Genomic DNA, 22,511 nt, shown 5'->3' with positions numbered 1-22,511 from the left:
TGTTCGCCTGCTGAAGCTTAAACTGTGCGGTGCTCAGATGATCCACCGGGTGAGTCTGAGGTCTGTGGGCCGGTGTGTTAACCTCATCATACCCTCTAAACAACAGGTGACTCCCGTTAATACATTTCACATCTGGCCAGACCGACCACCTGACCACCCAGCTCTTAAACACACACACACACACACACACACACACACACACACACACACACACACACGCACATAAAAGCTGCTGCTGGCCGATGCCTATTACTCGCAGGTCTCACCTTCCTCCTCGCTAATAAATTACCCTCCCCCCTCAGTTTAAGGAGTAATAAAGCAGACATACACACACACACACTCACTCACTCACTCACTCACACACTCACACACTCACACACTCACACACACACACACACACACACACACACACACACTCGTGCAATGACGTAACCATGTGCTGTTTTACAGAGCAGCAAAGGCTCAGGTGTCGTCTCATCCTCGCATCTCTTTGAAGAGCCGCAGTAAAAGCTTTTACCAAACGATCAACATTTGGGCTAGAAACGGCTTTTGTCTCAAAGGTCAGAATAGTTCTGAGGTCAACCCACGCCGCTGAGTTCTCAGGTGATCCCAGGCCTGCTGTGCTGGCTTTGTGTCTGCTCTGCGTGGTCTGGCCTCACTTAGATAAACACACACACACACAAGCGCGCACAGCAATATTTCATGTGCTCAGTTCTGGATCTTTGCAAGTTGAATCCACAACCATGGAAGCAGAAGAAGTATTCAGACAGCGTGTTAGGGGGAGTTGGCTGAACATCACACAGGCAACTGGCCTAGTCCTCATGCACACACACACACACAGAGACATACACAGTAGTGGGAATTTCAGAGGAAGAGGATAAAAAAAATGAGGGTTGAGTGGGGGAGGAGGAATAAAGAGGATATAGAGAGGGAAGAAAACAAGCAGGAACAAGGGAGAAGGGGAGAAGGAGAGAGAGAGAGAGAGAGAAAGAGAGAGAGAGAGAGAGAGAAAGAGAGAGAGACAGCCTGCAAAGGACTTTACAGGCTTTGCAATCATGCTGCCACGTCAACACAAGACTGATAGTCCGCCAGCATCGGGGTGAAGCAGAGAGGAATCAATTCTTTCCTGGCCCTTTTTTTTCTTTTCTTCTCCTTTTCTTCTACTCCTGTGTGTGTGATCACATGCACAAACACACTCCTTCCTTCTCTCCAATGTCCACTTGTGCACAAATACACTCTGGACATCTGTTCCAGCAAGAAATTCCATTTAAGCAAGAGGCAGTTCATGACCTGAAAAGAGAAAATTGCCTTTGGAGCCTTTGATATTTTCCCTCCAACTTAATATTTTTAGAAGACAAACTGTTTTGGATTAAGACAGCATGTTTCAAAACACACCAGGGCGTGTTTGTTTGCTCTCCCCGTCCATGTCAGCGCCAAAAACATCAGTTTAGGCTTTAGCTTAGACTGAACCTGACAGGTGCTACACACACAATACAATGTCTGTGAATGTGCTATACATCAAATCATGTTGTTTGCTGTTGTTGTTGTCGTCTATTGTGCTGCTTTGTGTTACCTCAGGTGTCTTCTGGAACATCTTCATCGCTCCTTCACCCTGCTCAGATGGCTGGTACCACTTTTATGGAGCCATCTGCAGCACTTTAGTGTGGAAGTTCACGACTCTACAAATGTCCTTCCCTGGTCCTGGCCCTACGATTAGAAAGGAATGTTATTAATCTCTCAAAACCACCAACAGACTTTCCAGAATATTACACACACACGCCACTAAAAACGTCCACGATTCCAAGTCCAAAGGTCCTCAAAAGGCCAGATAACTGTTAGAGCGCCACCGTCAGGTCAATTCATGGTTCATATTTTGTGTGTGGTTACAGTACACTGATGCTTCAAAATATCTGGTTATTGGCTATTTGATGCAAATGGGCGTGGCCTATATGGATGTGTGCATAAAGATCAAATGAATCCAGGAAAAACATTTGGTTCTTATGTCTTACGGCTCAAAGGTTACAGGCAAAAAATGTGATGGTATCTTCAAAGGACCAGTGGTAGACAAACGTACTGGAGTAAATATCTACGCAAGGGGAACGATACAGGAAGCTGTAAACACACTGAGACTGAGCCGTCATCCAAAGGACATAAAGCGAGACATAATGTGAGACGGTGCAGAGGACAGACGATGATAAGAGTCCACAGATGGCTGAACAGGAGCAGAATTATAGAATTTGTTGAACTGTTGTTGCAGGTTCTAACTAACGGCTATCCTCTTGCCATCTTCTCTTCAGGGGCATATCAACAATAACAGCTTTGTGTAGCAGCTCTCATAATAAATGCCACTACACACTCCAAGAAGTGTTCACTCTCTCTCTCACTTAGTGTGTGTTAAACTTTCCTGTTTCACTTCCTCTCTCGCGTTGCTTGTTCCTGTTCTGTCTGAATTCACCCCAGCAGATGCTTCCAGGCCCTGTGGATGTTCCCTCCCTCAGCAGATGACGGGTTGAAGGTGATCCTTTGGCTCCCCCGTGTGTCTGAAAGCAATAACACACACACATCACCTGAGGAAATTTGACGGAAAATATCTAATACAGGGAAAAACTTACATTTTCTGCCCTCCAGGAACAATTGAAGGTGAGGCCCGGCAACAAAACAGAGCCATGGATGCTGGTGACGGTTCAGTGTGTTGCTCAAGGGCACATCAAAGGTGGAGTGTGCGACGTGGAACTCTATGACCCTGAGATGCAAGGTTTCATTTGCACCTGCAGTCAGACGGAGGGTGCTGTTAATTTAAAGCCAACGCAGTGTCACATACCTACGCTTGGATTCCATCGTCGCTGCGTTTGAAACCTCACATTATTAACACGAGAGGTTTAAAGTGTGAAAAGCAAAAAAGAAAATCCAGCCCGAGACAGATTAGAAAAAACTTTAAAAGTGAAGAGAAACGAGGCAAGATGAAGGGAACAGATATAGAATTTATTTTTCCAATATCCATTGCAAAGAATAAGAGTTGACACAGCTTGAAACAGATAATATAGAATTTATTTTCAACCAGAAGTAGGAAAATACATAGGTAGGTGTAAAGGAAACAAGCAGAACCTGAAAAATCAAAACAAAAAACTAGTCCAGGAGGATTGAGAGGACGGCGAAGAGGGGGTCGGGGGGGTACAACAGAAAGAGCATTGTTTACCATTCAGTTTCGCTTTAAAACTATGCGTTGATTTGAAAACAGCTGCCTTGATTTCTCATCTGGGTTAAATGGACATTCTACAACATTGTGCAAGTGTTTTTTTGTCATTATTCATTTTTGCTGGTATTTCATGAATGGTAAACAATAGTTGGTCCAGTGCATAAACACAGTGACAAAGATCAATATATGTACTCAGCTGACTACAGATAGACAATCCTGATCATTAAACTACTACCACTAGATTGGCAAGAAGAGAGAGAGACGGGGAGGGAGGGCGAGTAAATATACAAGATGCATGAAAGAATAAGAGGTGAGGTTAGAAATGTGGTCCTAAAAGTGGGAAGGAAGATGGAAGGTTGACAGGAAAGAGAGTGATCGCAGTTAAGAGGAAATAGCTACAGTTTCCAGATAAAACGTTTAAAAAAACATCTTTCTGAATCTGTCTGAATGTTCCTGTATTATTGCCAAGTTTTGGGGAGGAAAGGGTGGATTGAGAATGAGTTTAAGCGCTGAACAATGAGGACGATGGGTGCAATGTTACATGGAATTGAAGGAAAAGGCAAAAAGGACTTTGCTTTCCTTACAGCCCTACGTTTCATGAAGATTTGAGACTTGGAATTTGAGTGATTGGTCAGTGAGAGAGAGAGCGAGCGTAATCGACAGCAGAGAGCGACACAACAAGCAGCTTTGGTGTGCACCGTTACAATAGGATGCAGCCTGGGAAAGTCAAAAGTTTTTCAAAAGCCAACGAGAAAACAACGCAATTGTGTGAAATACAAAGCCGACCAAAGTTTGCAGGGTGACGTTTGAGTGATTTGCTAGTTTTTGTTCGATCAGAAGCGGCAGTGTGGTTAACGGAAGGTACGGATGGGAGGGGGGGGGGGGCGGGGACATCAAGAGTCCAATCAGTGTGACTATCAGCTGTAGACTAGCTAGTGTAACAGATTTAACCACTGCGATGCACAAGAACAGCGCGAGATGAACTTAGTACTCAAATCATCACAGGACCAGTCTAGCTATCAGCTGCACATCATTAGTCTTACAAACACATTTTACACCAGTCAGAACAGTGTTCTCTAGTACTGCAGCCACTATGGAGACAGCTCTGCTGCTCTACCCTACAGGCACCAGCACTCTCCAGCTAGTGCCATGCAACATCCAAACATAAAGCTGAGACAAAGTCAAATAAAGAAAACATCCCTGTCATGAAGGTTCTACAAATGCCAACCATGCACTTTCTATTCCTCCAATCTGAACTCCGCCCTTCATTCCGACAGGCATCATCCCAACATTCTACTTCTCTAACCGACCCGTCGGGATGCCGTGTCGTGAACTCTTAAGCGGAGGATTTGGTTTGATGGGGGGGGGGGGGGATTGAGAACAGGGCGGGGGAGGGGCGGGGGCGGAGTTAAAAACAAAGGTAGCAATCGCAACACCATCATAGAATTCATGATTTACACAACACAATATCTTTTTAGAAAGGAAACATGAGATACATCTTTTATTCACACTTTACAAAAAAAGCTAGTCTGTAAATCTACTACAATACTAATGCCATTCAGAAGGAGGAGAAAAAAAAAGTCAATCTGGACACATTGGTTCCCATTGGAAGAAACAAAAAGGTTAAAAAGAACAGGAAGGGGCAAAGAAAAGAACCAGAAACCTCGATTTGAAGACTATACATTAATGAGGGGGTTTATTTACCAACATGTCTTTAGGGGGGGGGGGCGTGAGGGAGTGAAGGGAGCTGCATCTGAATCTACTAAGTGCTCATCATGCTGTTATGTCTGATTTTAAAAGCTTTTGTCGAGTGAAGTGACGGTTGGTCCGGAGTTTTCTAGCCAGAAACGGGAGAGAGCGAGCGACGCGTTTACCTATCCGGCCTTCGGAGAGGAACAGGTGAGCTCACTTGGCCCTCGTCTCTTGTCCGTACAAAAAAAAAGCAGAACAAGAGCGGAGCGTTCCACAGTGGAGGGGTAGGGGGGGCGGGGGGGCGTGGGGGTCCACAGATGGCACAATAGCTGCAGTGAAGAGGGTAAGAACTATACAAAGTGGTCGAGAGCAAAAGGGGTTAAAACGACACAGCTAGAGTAAATATAGTAGAGGGGGGAGGGGGGCGGGCGGGGGGGTGATGGACAGGCTTTGGGAGAGTCTGAATTCATATCTGGGGGGGGGGAGGAGAGGGACAGTTGGTCAGGGCTGATGGCTGTAGGCGGTGACTTGAGGGACGCAGGGCTGTGCTAAAAGTACAAACAGGGTGTAAAACAATCCAGGCAGGGGGGAGGGGGGGGAGTTATAAAGATAAGACATCCTACTCATGTTCCTTAAAGAGGAGGGGGGCGGGGGAGGGAGGGGGAGTAAAGCATACCTGATTACTAGAGAGCTCAATGAATAGGAAGGATATACACATCATAACATTGTCACGGCTCATAAAAAAGGAAATCAACATTAACAAAAACCCCCCCAAAAAAAAAAGGACATAAAATCTTCACAAATGTCTCAACAGTATTTAAAAATAAAATCAGAAAAGGTTGTTCAGGCGTTCGTCAAATGTAAATAGTGCAAGACAACGACAACTGCTACAGTGAGGCACAATGTTCCGTTTGTACACGTGGGATTCTCTATGGGTTGTGTCAGTCATTGCACCGCCACGTGTGTGTGTGTGTGTGTGTGTGTGTGTGTGTGTGTGTGTGTGTGTGGAGCAGATGTGGAGTCACTGGTGGGCTGTGACTCATCCAAACGTGTCGTTTTGTCTGAACTGAATGGCAGCAGAGCGGATCGATGGCTTTGTTAATGGGCATGAAGCAACAGGCAGAGTTACTCGGTGTCTATTTACAATCATGGCAATGTGCCGGCAAATCAAAACAACGGCAGAGGGAAAAAACAAAACCAAAACAATACTGATACATTAATTACAGTTAATCTACAGGGAGTGCAAAGTAGTGACAGTGAACGCCTTGAACAACCCCTTCTTACGTCTTTTGTACAAGCTGGTAATATCAATTCATCTTAACATTAACTGGATAAAAATTTAGCCATAGTTTACAATACAATCTTTTTTTTTTTCCAAATCGGATCATAATTTACTCTTAGTACAAAAAACGCCAGAAAACAGGTCTTTTGTGGTTCATATACAATCATGTAAAGACTGAATCTAGATTTCTATTCTGTACAAACACTTGTGAAAAAAACCACTGCTTTTGTGTGTGTATGGAATTTATGGCTGGGGAAAGTCACTACTGGCCTCGGAGACAGTGCTACAGATTCGCCTGCAAATTACGTGTGTGTGTGTGTGTGCGTTGTATGCAAGTGTGTGTGTAAGCATGCTTTTTTGTGTGTGTGTGTGTGTGTGTGTGTGTGTGTGTGTGTGTGTGTGTGTGTGTGTGTGTGTGTGTGTGTGTGTGTGTGTGTGGAACTGGACGGCAGCTCCACACAGTGAGAGGAATGCTGGTTTTACTCCTGTATATCAGCCATTGCTCTCTCTCTCTCTCTCGCCATCCCTCTCTCACTCTGCCTAAAAGCAATCAACACTAAAGAAAGTTAAGTAAAAAGTCCCCCACTGCGTCGCCCATCAGCCTCAATCCCTTTGCCCAGAAGGTGGAACGAAGGGCCATGTGAGCTCCCAAGAGTTGAACCAGCCTAACAACTATACAAGCTGGGGTAAAAACAGTCAGTAAACAGGATGGTAGCTGCTCAGCTCCTGACAGCGGCCCCCGTCCCGCAAACTTAACATTACACACTACCCACGTGGAATGAAGCGTATAGAGTTCTCGGGTGTCTGGTTCTTGAGGCATCTGCGGATTTGGCTGCCAAATGCACCAGGGCCGGGGTCAGAGGTGGAGATCTTGTAGCACCACATGAGGCCGTGACCACACGAAAGGCCTCAGCACCACAGAATGACAGCAGGAAATCGCACCTCACACAAAGCTGCACTACGTCCACCTCCAGGGAAGCATAACCTCCAGCTAAGAGCCGCTCTGCCCCAACCGCATCTCAGCGAGCAAATGCCTCGCGTGTCCCAGAAAGACCGAGAGAGCGCAACCGGCCGCCCAGAAGACAGGGAAACCGAGCACAAGCCAATAATACAGGTCTGAAACTACAAGTCTGCTGTCTTTGCTGGTTTGAAGTTTATACAGGACAGACAGACAGACGCAGACCGGTTGCTGTGGAGCTTTTGAGGAAAACTTTCTCCTCTCAGCCGCTGCCAAGGTTACTTTTCTCTTTAAAACAAACAGGGCCCATGTGACAAATCTGAATGAGCTACCATCCCCTCGAAGTTTGAAAGTCATAAGCAAAGTGGGCGGGGGTGGGGGTTGGATCTGAGGAGGGAAGGGTGTCCAATATGATACACAAACAGGATTGAATCAAGCAGTTAAAAAAGAATAAAAGAAAAACGGAGAAAGAAAAAAAGAAAAAATATAGAATATCTATAACATCATACGAAATCCCTGTCGGCCAGACCTCACTGTACGATTATTTTACAGGTTGTGTTTTTGTCTTCCTCCTCCGGTGTGGCGGAGGGAAGAGCTGGTAGTGGGAGGGCAGAGGGTGGAGAGGGAGAGGGCGTGGTCGCGTCTCCCCCTGGTTGGTGTGGTGGGGACTCACTACCTGCGCGCAGGCAGATGGAGCCCGTTGACCTGGGGGGGCAAGTTGGGCAGGAGCAACTCCAGCTGGGCGAAGAGGGAGAAGTGGTCGGAGGGGATGTGGGGATGTGGGCAGCCGCTGACATTGTTCTCTAGGAGCCAATGCTGGTCCAGGGGGCCCAGGATACCCAGCACGTTTAGGTGAGGCTTGGAGTAGAAAATATAGTCGATGACACCCTGCGGAGAAAAGAAGAGAGAAGTCATCTCCACAGTTCATACATCCAGATTTCATCTACGTACAGATCAAAGGGGAAGCAACCAATAAATGAAGACGTCTTGAAATAGATGTGGGAAAAGGTCACAATCTCAATTTCAAATCTGTGTGCACACACACACACACACACAACACAAACCTTGAAGTCAAAGGTGTAGTTGGTGTAAGGCATGAGGCCGTTCTCATAAGCGGTCTTTAGCTTGAACCCATGAGTGATCCTGCCGTTGGACGTGCTGCTCTTGCCGTTACAATTGAATTTGGATAGGCTGTCACTGTAGCGGAGCTCCTTGAAGTCTTTGTGGGTGCAGTCCACTCCGCCGGTACTCAGGTACTCCACCACACCTGAACAAAGGAGGAGACGTTTGCATCAGAATCAACAGCGCACACCCGACCACACACTGATGACACATCTGGGACTTTGTGCAACTATGGCCAATAAGAAGCAGAAATACTGAAATGACTTTGACAACATATGGAGTGCAAATCATGTAAGTGACAAAATACAAAACCTTTTAACAGTATAATGAGACTATCAAATAAATTAGACAAACTTGGTTTACTAATGAGCTTAATTATTGAAGGACGTGAAGCAGTCAACAGGAAACACTTTATACAAAATGATGACTACATTTGCAGCTTATTAAAATAATGTCAATCAAATTTTTGCTCCCTTCTCAAAATCTTCTGTTATTGCCTATATTTCAAGCTTAATGGCTTCAGACCTCACAAATTAGGACAAAATGTAATATTATATAAATTGGAGGCTGCGTGAGCACAATCGTTTAATTATTACCGCCTTTGATAAACAGCTTATTGCACGTGTGAAGTATTAATTGCTCCCACAGGTACAGTACTTGGTTGCAGCACCTTTGGCAGCAGGAACCGCAGCTAAACACTTCCTATAACCTGACACCGTCTACATGGCTGTGGAGGAACTCTAGGTCAAACTGCTTTCACTGCTTTAATTCAGTCACACTGGTAGGTTATCCAGTGTGAACTGTGCGCTTCAGGTCCTGCCACAGCTTCTCTACTGGGCTAAATTTAGTCAGGACCTTGAATCGGTCCTCCCAGAAGTTCAATTGCGTTTCTTCTGACCATGCAGCTATAGACTTGCTTTTGTGCTTTGGATCATTGCTGCACAACTCAACTACAGGTCACATGAAAGTCATGTTGCTGTGACCACCTTATTGTGGAGTCTTAGACACTGAGCTTTACTGAGACCTGTAGTTCTTTAGATGTTCTTGTGTGACTTCTTTAACGAGTTGCTGCTGTGCCCTTGGGAGACACTCTGGCAGGCTGGCCTTTCCTGGGAAGAATCACCACTGTTCCAAATGTTCTCCATTTAGAGGTAATGGTTCCTAATGTGGTTAGGTGTGGTCCCACAGCCTCAGAAATGGCTTTGTAACCCTTTATTGATCGGTAGTTTCCAATAACGTTTTGCTCATCTACTCTGAAATTTCCTGAGATGGAGACCTGATGTTCTCGTAGAAACCTTGTGCTGACTGTTTCAATCTCACGGTCAAGGTCAATATAAAGCAAGATTTAGATTCAACAGGGCTGGTTGTAATTAGGGCTGGATACAGTCAAATTGGTTGAGTATCTAAGGGGACAATTACTTTTGACACCGGATGGTGGAAAAGTTTGGTTGTCAAATAAACAAAACAGCAATTCAAAGATTGTATGGCGTGAACATTCAGGTTCTCTTGATGCAATATCACATCTCGTATTAAATTGCCATGAAAAATAAAAGCAGAGATACAAGGTATCAGTAAGTAACTATTAGTCAAAGTAACTCACCAGAGTCGGGCAGGGAGTTGAGGTCAGCGCACAGCACCAGGGGAATGGCATTGGTCTCACCCGAGATGGAGGACAATTTCAGACTGCGGTTGGCCTTGTCCACTATGTTCTTCACCTCTGACAGGAACATCATGGTTTGGACCAGCTTGACGTCAGAGTATTCCGGGTCCCAGTGCATGTGGGCATTGGCTATCAAAAGCAGCTGCTTCTCCATACCATGGAGTGACTTTCCGGCTAACAGGAAAACATTCAGGATACAAAAATGTCAATTTAGAGATGTCTAGACTTAAATGTTGAGTGCCAAAGATCTGTGTCGGGCGTCTACTCACAGGAGAGCTCCATCATCTCTTTGCGGACCTCAAGCAGCACAGCTACGCCAATGTTGTCCTTGGTCATCACTCTGTTCAGCATAGCCTCAGAGCCCTCAGAGTTAGCCATAGCCAGCTGGTTGAACTCCACTGTATGCTTCTGCACTGCACTGAACCTGGAGGGAAACGGCGAGACACCAGCGCGTAAGGACAGAGATTTAGAAGCAGTCCATGCAATTCACAAACTGAACAAGCACTTAACTTCCAAAGAGTTGCATACAGTTTGGCAATATAATAGCTCACTCCAGAAGCACTGGCATGGTGCAGCCATGTTCTTCACCAAGCTAAACTCAAACGTCAGGCTTTGGGTTCTTGTAACCGTGTCCTTCAATGACTTATGCTCAGTAGCAAATAATCTGCACTAATCTGTCCATTGTATCCACAATGACTGTGGCTAATTGACACAACAAATGCTATCCCCTTAGCACAGACTTAGATTGTTGCAAATGTCACAGTTTCCTAATAACTAGTTGAGAACATTGATTTGTATCCATGCTTACTTTTCTGTCTTGTAGAAAATTGCACATCCGTCCACGTGTTTGCGATCTGACTCAGACATAGTCCTAGCCCGTGACTTTGGACTGAAGAATCCGTCATAACCCTGCTCCTTCAGCTCAGGCAGGAAGAAGCTGTAGTACTGCTCTGTCTCAACTTCCTGAAATTGACATATCAGTCACCAGGTTGGTCAAAAGAAAAAAAAAAAAAACCTGCCAATCACCAAGTTAGTTAGCTGTTATGACCCATCAAGGACAAGACTCCCCAACTGCATCTTCCAACCAACTAAAGTCAGAGGTTGAGCCACACTGTCCATGGTTAGAGGTTGTGTTGATTTAAACAGGTGAATAAGCAGAATAAAAGTTAGCAACCACATCACAGCCAGGGCATAGCAGGTCATGTGCTACAGAATGCTGAGGAACATTTGACATAAGTGTTTAACACAAAATTTGTTCTGCTGTGTCAGTCACCATGCCCGGTACAATCTGTCCTTCATATGCTGATATGACAAAGTACATTTTGTGCAGACTAAAAGAGTAAACTTATTCGATGTGATGGATTTATAACCCTGGCACACTCAGGCTGCCCCACCAGCCCGTACACGTGTAGCCGAATCAACTACGCTAACTGCTGGCTTCAATGAGCATCACCAATATTACAGATTCTATTGCTATTTTATTGGGGATTATTGTAAACACCAGGGTTTTCCCTGTGAGCAAGCAGTGTAAGCTGTGTGTGTAATTGATGTCAACTCTATACAGATGCAGGCTCTCTACTGTAAGCATCAAAAATAGCATTGGGATGTGGACGACAAATTCCTTGTGATTTAACCACTGAAGTTACACAGGAAATGGATACAATATAAGAAACACCCGACACCCAACAGAATAGCCGAGCAACACATCTTCACATCAAGCTTATCAAACAGTTGTGTTGCAGGTAAGAAATTGATTCAACTCATTCATTATTTGACTTTGCCTTTTCCACCCCACAGGTGCAGCTCAACAACAACTCAACATTGTGTTTGACAGCTTCACAGAAAACAGCTACGTTTGCAGTCTTTTGATGACATGCTACACTGTACAGGTTTGCTCGTTTCTCCATTGCCTATATTGGTCAGCAACACCCCCACAACATCATTTTCCTCATTTGGTAAAGACAATTTAAATGAAAAACAGGAACCCATACGTTTCACAAACATCGCTCACCTGCAAACTGATGACGTCTGCGTTGCAGCCCATGATCTCCTGTATGATGGATTTCTTCCTGTACTCCCAGTTTAGAGCCCATGAGGGACAGTAGCCGTACAGCTGGCGTGTGGCATACTTATCGCAAAGCACATTGTAGCACATCACAGAAAACAGTGCTGAGGGGGAAATGAGCACAGACAGGTTCACTTAAGATTTGTTGAGTGGAATGATGAAGCAGAATTCATAGCTATAAACAACACACCCACAGCAAACCTGAGCGTGGGATCGTGTGTTGCCATATGTGTTGGTGTGAGGCTCTATGTTAACGACACTTACCCGAGGGCCGTGCTCGGTCTGGCTCTTGGAGTGCGATCCATGACCGTGCTGGGGGCTGCTCTGTGGGTACTGAACAGACAGACAGCAGCTCAGAATGGAGAGCATCATGCCCACCAATTACTGCTATAAGATATAAGGGTTGTTCAAGACAGTGTTAGAAATTTGGGACAAGAAAACAGTTAAGTGATGAAACGTCAATGAAATCTTTGTAAACCATGCAATTTCTTAAATCTGCTAGCAAGAAGTGGAACTTACTGCGCTTGATAGCCCCTGCCAGATTGTCTAACAAGTAGTTGAGCAGTCGCCGCGTGCCATCAGGTTCCTGGTAGAGGCTCATAATTTCTTGTGCAAGTGGGTTTCCTGGTGAAGTAAAAGCAAAAGGGGCTGAATCATTGCCACCCCTACAATTGGATCTCCAGGACAGAATGGCCACAAAAAAAGCCTTAAGCCACTCACCTTTCAACCCCAGTGTTTGTAACTGAAACAGTTTCCCCAATTCAAATGGCAGAACCCGCAACTGGTTGTTATTTAAAAGCAGTTCCCTGTGGGTAAAAAAGAAGGAAAAAAAAAAGAGGCATCCAGGCATCAGAAGACTGCACAGCTTCTTTGATAGGATTTAAAAATAGTATGTAGCAACTTGCTGCTGTCAAAAGTGTGTTAATGGCGCACCTGCCAACTTTAACGTTTAGCTGATGTAGCCATACAATACATTGTGATACAATAAAAATAAACAAGGATGTTGATTTAATAGCACATATTTCATATTGGACATTATGGGATGACAGGTTTCTATGCAAGATATGAATGACTTAATTATGCAAACAAATAAGACAGCCTATCACCTAATCATGGACCGACAGACAATCTAGCACAAGACATGAAATAAATAGTAAGAGTAAAAATCAAATCCAAATTCATGTTGGTCAGTGGGGACCAACATGAACAGTTCCTCTTTCACTTCTTTCAGTAAATGGACAGTACATCTCTATCAGGATTGATAGATACTGGATATGCAAACCCCAACATTACACACCTGAGAGACACCATGTTGCCGAGCTCTGCCGGCAGGCTCCTGATCTTATTGGATGAGAGATCCAGGTACACCAGGTTGTGTAGTTTGGCAATGTCTGGCGGGATGCGCGACAATGAGTTGTCACCGAGGTGCAGGGCAGTGAGGTGGGTGAGAGACCACAGGGCTGTGCTGAGACTCCTTACTCGTCCTGCATAGAGAGCGGTAAAGGGACAGGTGAATGAGGGCCCAATGACGCCATTACCTGCCAAAACATTGTTTTTATGTGCGTCTTACACTACTAGACTTAGTAGAAAATGATGATTATGTGATAGTATAATAGGTCTGGGGTTATTGCAAGTAAGTACTTTAGACTATAATTACTACATTTATCTTTTCATAAAGTAACCAAAGAAAAAAAACTAAGATTATATCTGACTGTTCACAGAATCCTCCATGTTAAGTGTCCGGTGAAAACAACATGCAGAAACCACATGTAACCCCTGGTGAAGACAATGTGCCAGTGATGGTATAGCAGTGGATTTGTGACTAAACTTAGCAGTGACAAGGTGACTTGGTGGTTACCTAACAATCTACCAGGGGGTGTGCACAAAATGCAATATCCCATGTCAAATGTGGCAGGATTGTGTGTGTTTGTAGGCGCAAGTATTCAATGTGAAAGGCAAAAGGCCAAGTTCAAAAGACATTTAGGAATTTGGGAAAACATTCGTAGTAGGCACTTCATTTGACACCTGTAAACTAAGGAAAAGGACGCCTCTATAATACTGATCCAATACATTCTCCAAGTCGACTCATTCCCTGACAATACTCACCACTAATTTCCAGCTCAGCCCAGTATGACTTCTTCCCGTTGGCTGCCTCCTCAGTGGACATGATTGTGTACATCCGCCTAGGATCCGGCGGGTCATACTTTTCCTTGGGCATTCCTATAACACTATGGGAGTAAATTAGGATTTTTAAGAAGCCACTCAAAGCATTGTAAAACTTATCCAGATGTGGACTTAATCTTCATCTTAAGGAAGTGTGGCCCCTAAACCACAGCTGCAACACTCTCCAATCAATCAGTCACATTTGCATAATTAATTTCTTGAACATTTCCATGGGACACGATGTCAAATAAAACTGTTTAAATAACCAAACCAGAGTGACAAGCTTTCAGTTAAAATGGGGTTCAAATTAGGTGTCACCGACAGCATACAATAAAGAATAAGTGACAGTCAAACTGCTTTCTATGAGCGTTGTGATTTCGCTGGAGTTACATAATTAACATAAAAAAATATCAAACGCAAAATCCTTCCGGTCAGACTAGCTAGCTAAGCTGTCAACGGTTATGCAACCGAACAACTGAACGACTAAAGTCGGATTTACGATTATAAAATCAAGTACCCTTGCTATCAAAGGCAGGACGATTTAACTCCTCATTGTCGCTAGCTTATTAGCCTAGCCTACACTAAATAGGTTGCTAACATATTGAACACAACAAACGCTATAAGGCTAACGCTAGCTCGCTTTATAGACACCAAACACACGAAGTTAGACAAATGGTGCAATTATAACCACTTGCCGTTTGGCCTAAACGGGTGACCAAAATTTAAAGAAGGTATTAATACACACGGTGTAATTGTTGTTTACATAATGGCAAAGTACTGACTTGCGCATTGAGGTTAGGCCCGAAATAGCGCATTAGTTAGCTACCTGCCACTAGTTAGCTTCAAACAACATGCGTTCCCATCTAGAGATAAACAGGCAGCGAGCGAGCTAACAGAGGCACGATGCTACACGATGCTCTGGAGTTTGCAAGCAAAAGCGGGCTATTTAGCTTAGCCTGTGTTAGCCAGGCTAGCTCACGGCTAGCGTAAAACAGATACCAATTATTCGAAGCTGGCCGACTTCCTACTCAAACGCGTCCTATTTCGGAAAATGGCGACAGGAGCAGGAACGTTACGTAAAGAATGTGGCAGAATTGACAAAGCGGCGCATTTACAAACACTTAGATATACGGGGTTTTTTTTTTTACCTGCAAGAGCATACCAAATCTCGATGACGACTGCGTGTTCTCTTTTGTTTTCTAGCTACTTCACCCGTTTCCGCTGCTGTATCATGGCGACTGTCAGGACTTTTTTTCTCCCCGTCTGCCGATAACAGCGCGGGTTCCTATTGGTCCGTTTCTACGCGCTCGAGCCAGTTGTTGATGAACAGAGAGTGAGTGAGTGATGAGTGACGGACCGCAGCTCGCGGCGGCTACTTTTCATTAGTTCGCGCTCGGATTCATTCAATATGTCGGCGGTCTTGTCCTCTATTAGTCTTAGCGGCAAACTGATAACAGAACAGGTGAAGGTTGTTTACAGAAGAAAAGACAGAAGCCCTGGTGTTTTATTTTAATTTTCATGTCAAATCCAGACATTAGCTTGTACTTAAAAGGAAGAAGTTAAAGACACAAGTACAAAAATATAAATATTAAATTGAACAATGCTTAAATTGTTTTTTATAACTCTTTCAAGAAATGTAACAGAAGGGTCCTTTTATTTAACACTGACAATTATCCAGCAGGTAATCCTGTAGGTAGGTGAGGGACTCGTGGACGTGGAGAGGTAAGTCTTGGCCCAGGTCAGCCTGTGATCTGGACAGGAAGGCTTCCACGGCTTCACAAACAGCAGGCCTTGATAATACATCTTGTGGCTTGTAGCACAACGTGCCAACTCTTCCTTTTGGTTCAGTGACCGAGCCACGCAGGTAGCCTGTGGGTGACAAATGCCCGCATGTCAGGAGTGAGACATAGAGGATTTGGTAGAGAGGAGTGATTTAGTGAGTTATTCAGTGTTGTAATGTTCATATGTCAGGGATGCCCTACACTGGATAGTATTATATAAACCAGTTGTTGTTGTTGAAAAATGTTTTATTATAACTACCTGATCCACATTACTTTTAAATAACCCAACATTTTTTTTGATAGTGATATATACAGTGTATATAAGGGGTGCCAGCTTCTTTTCTCATCAAATCCTTTACTTAACCTAGTTTAACCAAAGCCATATTACCAACTACATGGTTTACCAGTATCTCACCTTTCATTGTTTTACTGTAGCTGAGCAGCAACATCCAGAGGAGATGAACCAACTCTTCCCACCTCTGCCACCTATCAGGACCATCCTGTAGAACATTCGCAATGTCAATTACATAGAGTCCCTGTGGCTCACCGGCTGACACTCTTTGAATTTTGTACAACCAAATCTAAGGCAGATCCATCAAATGTGATGACGTCTTGATGGGTTACTGAACTATCAAATCTTTAGACCCCAAAACACCCAATGTAAATGCAACAGGGTCCAACATTTCATTTAGCACAAAGTTCTTCTAATATGGTACAATTGACACCAGGCCGATCTTTTACACAGTGTTCTCTGGTATTCACCGTAGGGTCAGGTGTCAGAGTGCAATTCTTGAGAAAGTGAAGTAGCAGACTAAGGGACATGGTCAGGGAGGTTTTCAGAGGGCAGGCATATTCCAGCAGACGTTGAAGCAGCTTACATCTCAGCAGTTTGCTCTGCAGACTCTCCAGCAATAACATCCTGTGTGTCAGAAGCAAATTAGTAAGAGGAGAGACAGAAGGGAAAGTGAAGGAGACAGCTTGAAAGACAGGAACACGGCAGCAGGGAGGTTATGCTGGAAATTAACTTCTTAGTTGTTAATTATTACTCAGTTGATGACTGAAAAGTCCTCATTTACATTTTCATTAAAACATTCAGTATCATCTTAATAATCTCAATTTACATTTCATTATACAGCCCATTTATCAATGTGCTTATCACATAATTTGTCTCCTTTAAAGTGAAAGTCTGGACTTTAACACATACATCATCTACATACACATACTGTACATTAATGAAAGTGAATTCTTTGGTATTTAAATGTATAAGTTGAATTTCCTTGTGTGAAATTTTATACATATTTGTCATAAATCCTCCAGGTTTGACCCATCAACTCCTTCCCTGTGTGCTGATGAATGAAAGAACATACACTTTCCCCAACACAATTTGAATGGTGACCCCAAAACTTTAAAAAACGTTGTGAAGGATGCAAACCAATACACGTTGATAACAGGATCTTTACCGTCCCCCGGTTTCCCTGGAATAAATTGGATTGTCTATGTAAATGGCAGACTACTTTTTCTTGTGCTGAACTGCGCTCTGGGGCCAGTTTTGTACACCTGTCTGGTTCATGAAGTAAACATACTGAAGGCACTCATTCCACCCAAGGCGATTGAATATGGCACCGGAGCGCAGTTCAGCAAAAAAAATTGTAGTCTAGCATTTACAGAGCAAATCCAATTTAGTGCGAGGAAGCTGCTCAACCAGCACATATGCAAACAAGCCTGTAGCGAACACATTTAGTCTTTTACTTCCCCACACATCAATTTTTGAACCATCCCTTCTCTATTTTCCTCACCTGTGTGCTCGTAATGCTACTTTGCTAAGGAGTGCGTGGAAGAGCTCGTCGGAGAGTTTGAATGAGCTGAGAACTGGAGAGCGGTCCACCTCCAGAGCCAGAGACAGCATCCTCTGGAAGACCAACACCATCCTACAGTGGACAAATGAAGGGAATGAAGGGAGCAAAGACCCAGGATACCTTTTTATAGACACTGTAGAGTCAATCTTTAAAGACCAAAATTGCCAATAGATTCTCCCCCATTTCTTACTTTACCAGTGTCACATTATTATCTTGACACAAAGGATCGATAAGTTAAGTAAACTGCACCTTAAAATTGTTTCTCAGTGGAATGTAATAAAAGACTGTGGGGCTTTTCATTGGTTCTGTCATTCTCTCTCACCGAATAATAGATTCAAAGTAAAGCAGTAGTAAGTTTGTTTGGTCTGTAAATCACCTTGTATGTTGATCTCTCTCTCTAGCCGCTTCTCCACTTTCTCCAAATTCTGTTGACTTCATAATGGCAGCAAACATCCACTTAATGACATCTCTGGGCGGAGAAAAACAAAATATATATACAGATGAAATATATAAATAAGAAATGACCTTACTTAACCACAAGTTAAACAGTTTGTATTATTCCACATATAGTCGGGACTGTGATAGTGGAACGAGAACACCAAAGTTACCTGACTCGACTAAAGTGCAGATCACATGACAGCATCTCCTTGGCCACAGACTGGTGGGGGGCAGAGTGAGTGCGTTTGGCCTGGAAGTCGTCCTCCAGAGTCTGCACAACATACTCCAAGAACATGCACACAACCTCATGTCGGTGTCTCTTGGTATCGTCCTAACAAAGACAGACAGACAGGGAACAGACAGGGCAAAGTCATTATGCTGAAATCAAACAAAGACTCAACTTTGTCTTTATTGCACAGTGCATGCAACAATTTCCAATAGTTTTCAAGTAGTTAACAGATTAAACTGAAAGAAAATAGCAATAGCAAAAATAGCAACAGAAATAATGCAACTTAACTTTAATGCAACTACCGCTTATGGACATATTCCTACATTCGTACCTGATTGGACATGATGGAGGTCAACAACTCCCAATCCCAAGGAACTGTCATTTTATCAGCCCGATGGTGTCTTAAACATAAATGGAAAAGGACATGAGGCCACAGAGGAGAGGTTTAGGATTTAAACTGTGAGGGCTACAGGTAAGACATTAGTCTGATTTGTCTGGTGGCCGTCTTCAGTAAAGTGTCTCACCGCTGTGTCCTCATCAGCAGATTAAAGGCCTGCACACATAGGTGCTGGGGACACTGGGGGTCCAGCAGGATGCCTTGCAGCAGGTGAGAGGTGATATTCTTAGGGGGGTAATATCCAGGCTGTAGCAGGTCAGACAGAAGTTGCAAAGTGCCCTCTGTGTAGTTCTCATCCATGGTAGTGTGAACCAGACACAGGTTCTGACGACATAGCTCTGAAGCACCAAGACCATCTTCCTCAGCCTAAGAAAAGGATTAAGCAGAGGGAAAATCTGTATGTGCCCGTACAGGATGAATAAATGCATGTACAATGAAATAATAAGAGTAAGAAAGAAATCCAGGAGTCTAACCAGGACTTGAGTGGATCCATCCATTATCTTCCCAAGTGTAACCGGGCACACAGAACATCTGTCCTCTAGACTGGTATCCCTGTCCACATCAAAGTGGCAATCGTCATTCATTCCTTTTACATCATCCGGTTCTTCCCAAACAAAACACCCGTACGTTCCCGTCCCAAAACCATCATCCATGTCCTCATCTTTACACAATGACAAGGGAGGGTCACCGGGGATGCTGCTGCACATGTAGTCCGGGCTGTTTGAGGCCAACTCATCTTTATCCTCTTCTGACAGCCTTCCTGAGGTATTGTCTGGTAGTGCATTTGGAGACATGGGGGTTGGCTTGGCTGTGCTCTCAAGGCTATCAGTTTGAGGTTCTATACTTTTGTGGGACTGAGGGTTGAAATCTAAAGTCTGTCGAGATTGTTGAGATTCTGCTCCATCGCTTAGCGAGTAGGGGGGTGAGCAGTGGGGGGAGAGTGTTTGATGATTCTCTATTTGGTCCAGCTCCAGTTGTCTGGTTCCTGAATCAAAGGCAGGTGAGGGAAAGTTGAAGTGACAGAGTTCTCTGCGACAGGAAACCTGTGCTTCATCTTGAAAAGAAGTGCGGGGTGTTTGAAAAGGGACAAGACTGGATGAAAAGAGGTTGTCCCACTTGGGCTCACACAAGAGGTGCTCCTCTGTTGCCACAGGGCTTCTTTCATCCAAGCAGGGGGTGTTGCATTGTTGGGGATAAGAAAGTTCACCAGTGTGCTGTAACTCCGTCTCTGCAAAATCTTTTCTGTTCTCTTGTCTCTGCCGAGACAAAGTTGAAGTTGCAGCTGTCCTCATGTTAATGCATTCTGGTGCTTTATTGCTCATGTCCTCTTGCTTGCAAGGTGTAGATGAGCGGACTGAATACCAGGATGTTTCCCATCCCAGGGCATTAGTATCATGTAAATGCACCCGTTTTAATTTTAGAATTGGTATGTGTTTAGCTTCACTTGTGTGGTTTTTCCTTTTACAATTTTTGTGTCCCTTGTTTGGCTCCACAGAACCACAGTCCACTGGAGAAACAGCAGTTGAATGTCCCGCTGAGTGTTTATGAGAATTAAAACACTTGTTTTTTGAAGTTGTGTTATCATCTCGTGGCAAGGACCTGGTGTCCAGCTCTGTCCCATTGGTTACATTGCTGCTGTCAGTCAAGTTGATCATTTTTGAAAGCACAGAACAGTGAGTTTGGGGTATCCTCAGTCCTGGAGGAGTCCCTCTTGGATCCTTGAGGTCACTTGAACACTGAAAAGGAAAATGTCAAAGAATATATTAACGAGAAAGCACTTGTAAAGGCTGAAGAATTGTCAGAGAACTATCTGTGCTTACCAACCACATCCCCATCATGTTTGCTTTAATGCTGCCAGCAACAATATTATTGGTAGTATTACAGCAATGGATTTGACCAAGTTAAAGGAACATTTGGTAGAATTAACCTGAAACCTTCATTACCTCCTGATTAGAATCCATAAGTGTGGTTTCTGGAGCACTTCCACTGATGAATCTCTACCTCAGTTGTCAGTTACGTTTTGTGCTCTGAGGAGTTGAAGAGGTAGGACTCGGGTGCTACAGGTACGGAGGGAGTCATTCAAATTGTATAGATGCTGCTTTACAGAGGTTAAGGGAAACTGAAGTGTCAAATATCAATGTTTGCAAAACGGTTTCTAACAGCGGCAAGAATGTCAACACTCGGCATTGATATGGCTCTGTGGAGGTGCTGAAGGCAAACGTTACAACTGTCAAACTACAATGTTATAGTCTCCCTGCAAATATGATTTATCCCTCACTGCTGCCAAAACCGTGTTCCATCGGTTAGCATCAAATAGTGAAACAGTAGTAGCTATATTACAGGGGAATTTACTGCCTTGTCCCCTGCCCTGACCAAAAACAAACATAATTTGAGGCTCTACTCACGTGATATGAGTTAATACAGTTGAGTTTTAGATTTGACGATAGAGTTTCAGTTATAAAAATTCATCACGTAATTGATGTGAGGGAGTGGTGTTTGTTTTTATGCCGGTTTGTCTGGTATTCCCTCCAAAAACATTCGCTTAACTGTAAACGAAACTCAACAGCAAAGCATGATGGGAAATGTAGTCCAACACCTGCCTGAAGGCAAGCGCTGCAGTGTAGCAAACACATTCGTAACAACGTAACTTCACTTTTGTCACTTCTTATACTATGACCATAACTAGTTACGTTTTCTAGCAACGTGACGCTTACCGTGACTCAGCTTATATACGTTTACCGGCACGGTAGGGCTTTAGAGTCACTTACCTTTAGACCGGCGCTGTCAAAATGCTTCAGCCGTACTTCATGATCGACGACCTCCACATCAGAGTCGTCGGTCTCACCCCCGGAGCTCAGCGTGATGACAGCGTCCATGTCCCCGCGTCTCTCTACATCCAGCAGACGGACAGGAGGCGCCCGCATTTCGTCCCAAAGTAGTAAGGATGTGGAGCCGCTGCGTCGCCTGAAGTTATGATGTCTCGCATTTCCTGGGTGACATGACGTGTATCTGATGCAGCCGGAGGGCAGGAGGGCAGCTTTATGACGGTTGACAAGAGGTCGCCATGTTGCAATGATATGTCCGTATAGTTTAGTCCGCTTAGGTGTGTTTGCTTTTATTGTATCTTCTTCCTTTCCTCTATTTTTGAGCTCGCTGTCTTCTTCTGCTACTTCTTCTTCCTCCTAATCCTTTTGTTCTTCTTCTCATACCAGCTTGCCTGTGCATTGTCGCCACCAGCTGGACTGGAGTGCAAAGTGCGCATTCGAGTACAATTAAAAAATTTGGAATTAAAACAATACATTTACCCGAATTTTATTTCAGATATATTGACCCTATCACATTTACTTTTACTACCTTTTATTGTATACTGATGTCGTGTGTGTGGGAAGGAAACCCTTTCTCTATTATTAATATGAAGAGAAAAATAAATCACAGCTATTTTACAGTACTATATAGGATAAAAATAAAGATCTTATCAATTTAATATGGAGTGTGGAGTGTGTACAATATAACTATATGTATTTAAATAGAATAACTGTACACCTATTGCAAAATATGCAAGAATATTATATATTCAGTGGGCGGTCCGGGCCTTGTTGATGAGGCCCACTGCAGAGGGGAAGAAACTCTATTTGTGACCTGAGGTTTTGGCTCTGATGGACCTCAGCCAAT

General features: G+C 43.9%; 2 protein-coding genes across 3 annotated transcripts; both read right to left on the bottom strand.

Annotated features, from left to right (window-relative positions):
- Positions 1-3,026: 3,026 nt before the first annotated feature.
- On the bottom strand, positions 3,027-15,395 carry LOC143011899 (CCR4-NOT transcription complex subunit 6). Of its 2 annotated transcripts, none has more exons than XM_076164915.1 (12): positions 15,287-15,395; positions 14,082-14,203; positions 13,273-13,459; positions 12,696-12,781; positions 12,495-12,599; positions 12,240-12,362; positions 11,922-12,079; positions 10,719-10,873; positions 10,180-10,334; positions 9,851-10,084; positions 8,193-8,395; positions 3,027-8,016 (listed from the first exon to the last, which is right to left on the bottom strand). In XM_076164915.1, exons 2-12 carry the CDS (start codon positions 14,191-14,193, stop codon positions 7,801-7,803), a joined length of 1,734 nt encoding a protein of 577 aa, XP_076021030.1. In that variant the 5' UTR covers positions 14,194-14,203; positions 15,287-15,395; the 3' UTR covers positions 3,027-7,800. The 2 variants fall into 2 exon arrangements, with proteins under 2 accessions (XP_076021030.1, XP_076021031.1); XM_076164916.1 differs by having other exon boundaries at positions 12,240-12,308.
- A 342-nt stretch (positions 15,396-15,737) lies between these two features.
- On the bottom strand, positions 15,738-22,036 carry simc1 (SUMO interacting motifs containing 1). The gene is made up of 10 exons (XM_076165007.1): positions 21,608-22,036; positions 19,313-20,575; positions 18,967-19,205; positions 18,774-18,843; positions 18,384-18,544; positions 18,152-18,244; positions 17,716-17,847; positions 16,682-16,838; positions 16,335-16,419; positions 15,738-16,007 (listed from the first exon to the last, which is right to left on the bottom strand). Exons 1-10 carry the CDS (start codon positions 21,761-21,763, stop codon positions 15,796-15,798), a joined length of 2,568 nt encoding a protein of 855 aa, XP_076021122.1. The 5' UTR covers positions 21,764-22,036; the 3' UTR covers positions 15,738-15,795.
- Between the last annotated feature and the right edge of the window lie 475 nt (positions 22,037-22,511).

The sequence above is a fragment of the Genypterus blacodes genome, unplaced genomic scaffold (genome assembly GCF_046128005.1).
Source record: "Genypterus blacodes isolate CSIRO-AG114 ecotype Tasmania unplaced genomic scaffold, CSIRO-AGI_Gbla_v1 ptg000139l_1, whole genome shotgun sequence".
Taxonomy (NCBI): Eukaryota; Metazoa; Chordata; class Actinopteri; order Ophidiiformes; family Ophidiidae; genus Genypterus; species Genypterus blacodes.
This window is presented reverse-complemented; position numbering and strand designations above follow the sequence as displayed.

What these genes read in the sequence shown, in the direction of transcription:
- LOC143011899 (XM_076164915.1), bottom strand. Translation starts at nt 14,193, where the DNA reads ATGCCCAAGGAAAAGTATGACCCGCCGGATCCTAGGCGGATGTACACA. An exon ending in ACAAACACTGGGGTTGAAAG is followed by an intron (nt 12,600 to 12,695) that starts GTGAGTGGCTTA and finishes TTACTTCACCAG; the next exon opens with GAAACCCACTTGCACAAGAA. An exon ending in CAGACGTCATCAGTTTGCAG is followed by an intron (nt 10,874 to 11,921) that starts GTGAGCGATGTT and finishes TGTCAATTTCAG; the next exon opens with GAAGTTGAGACAGAGCAGTA.
- simc1 (XM_076165007.1), bottom strand. Translation starts at nt 21,763, where the DNA reads ATGCGGGCGCCTCCTGTCCGTCTGCTGGATGTAGAGAGACGCGGGGAC. An exon ending in ATGGATCCACTCAAGTCCTG is followed by an intron (nt 19,206 to 19,312) that starts GTTAGACTCCTG and finishes TCCTTTTCTTAG; the next exon opens with GCTGAGGAAGATGGTCTTGG. An exon ending in CTGCACTTTAGTCGAGTCAG is followed by an intron (nt 18,245 to 18,383) that starts GTAACTTTGGTG and finishes TTCTCCGCCCAG; the next exon opens with AGATGTCATTAAGTGGATGT.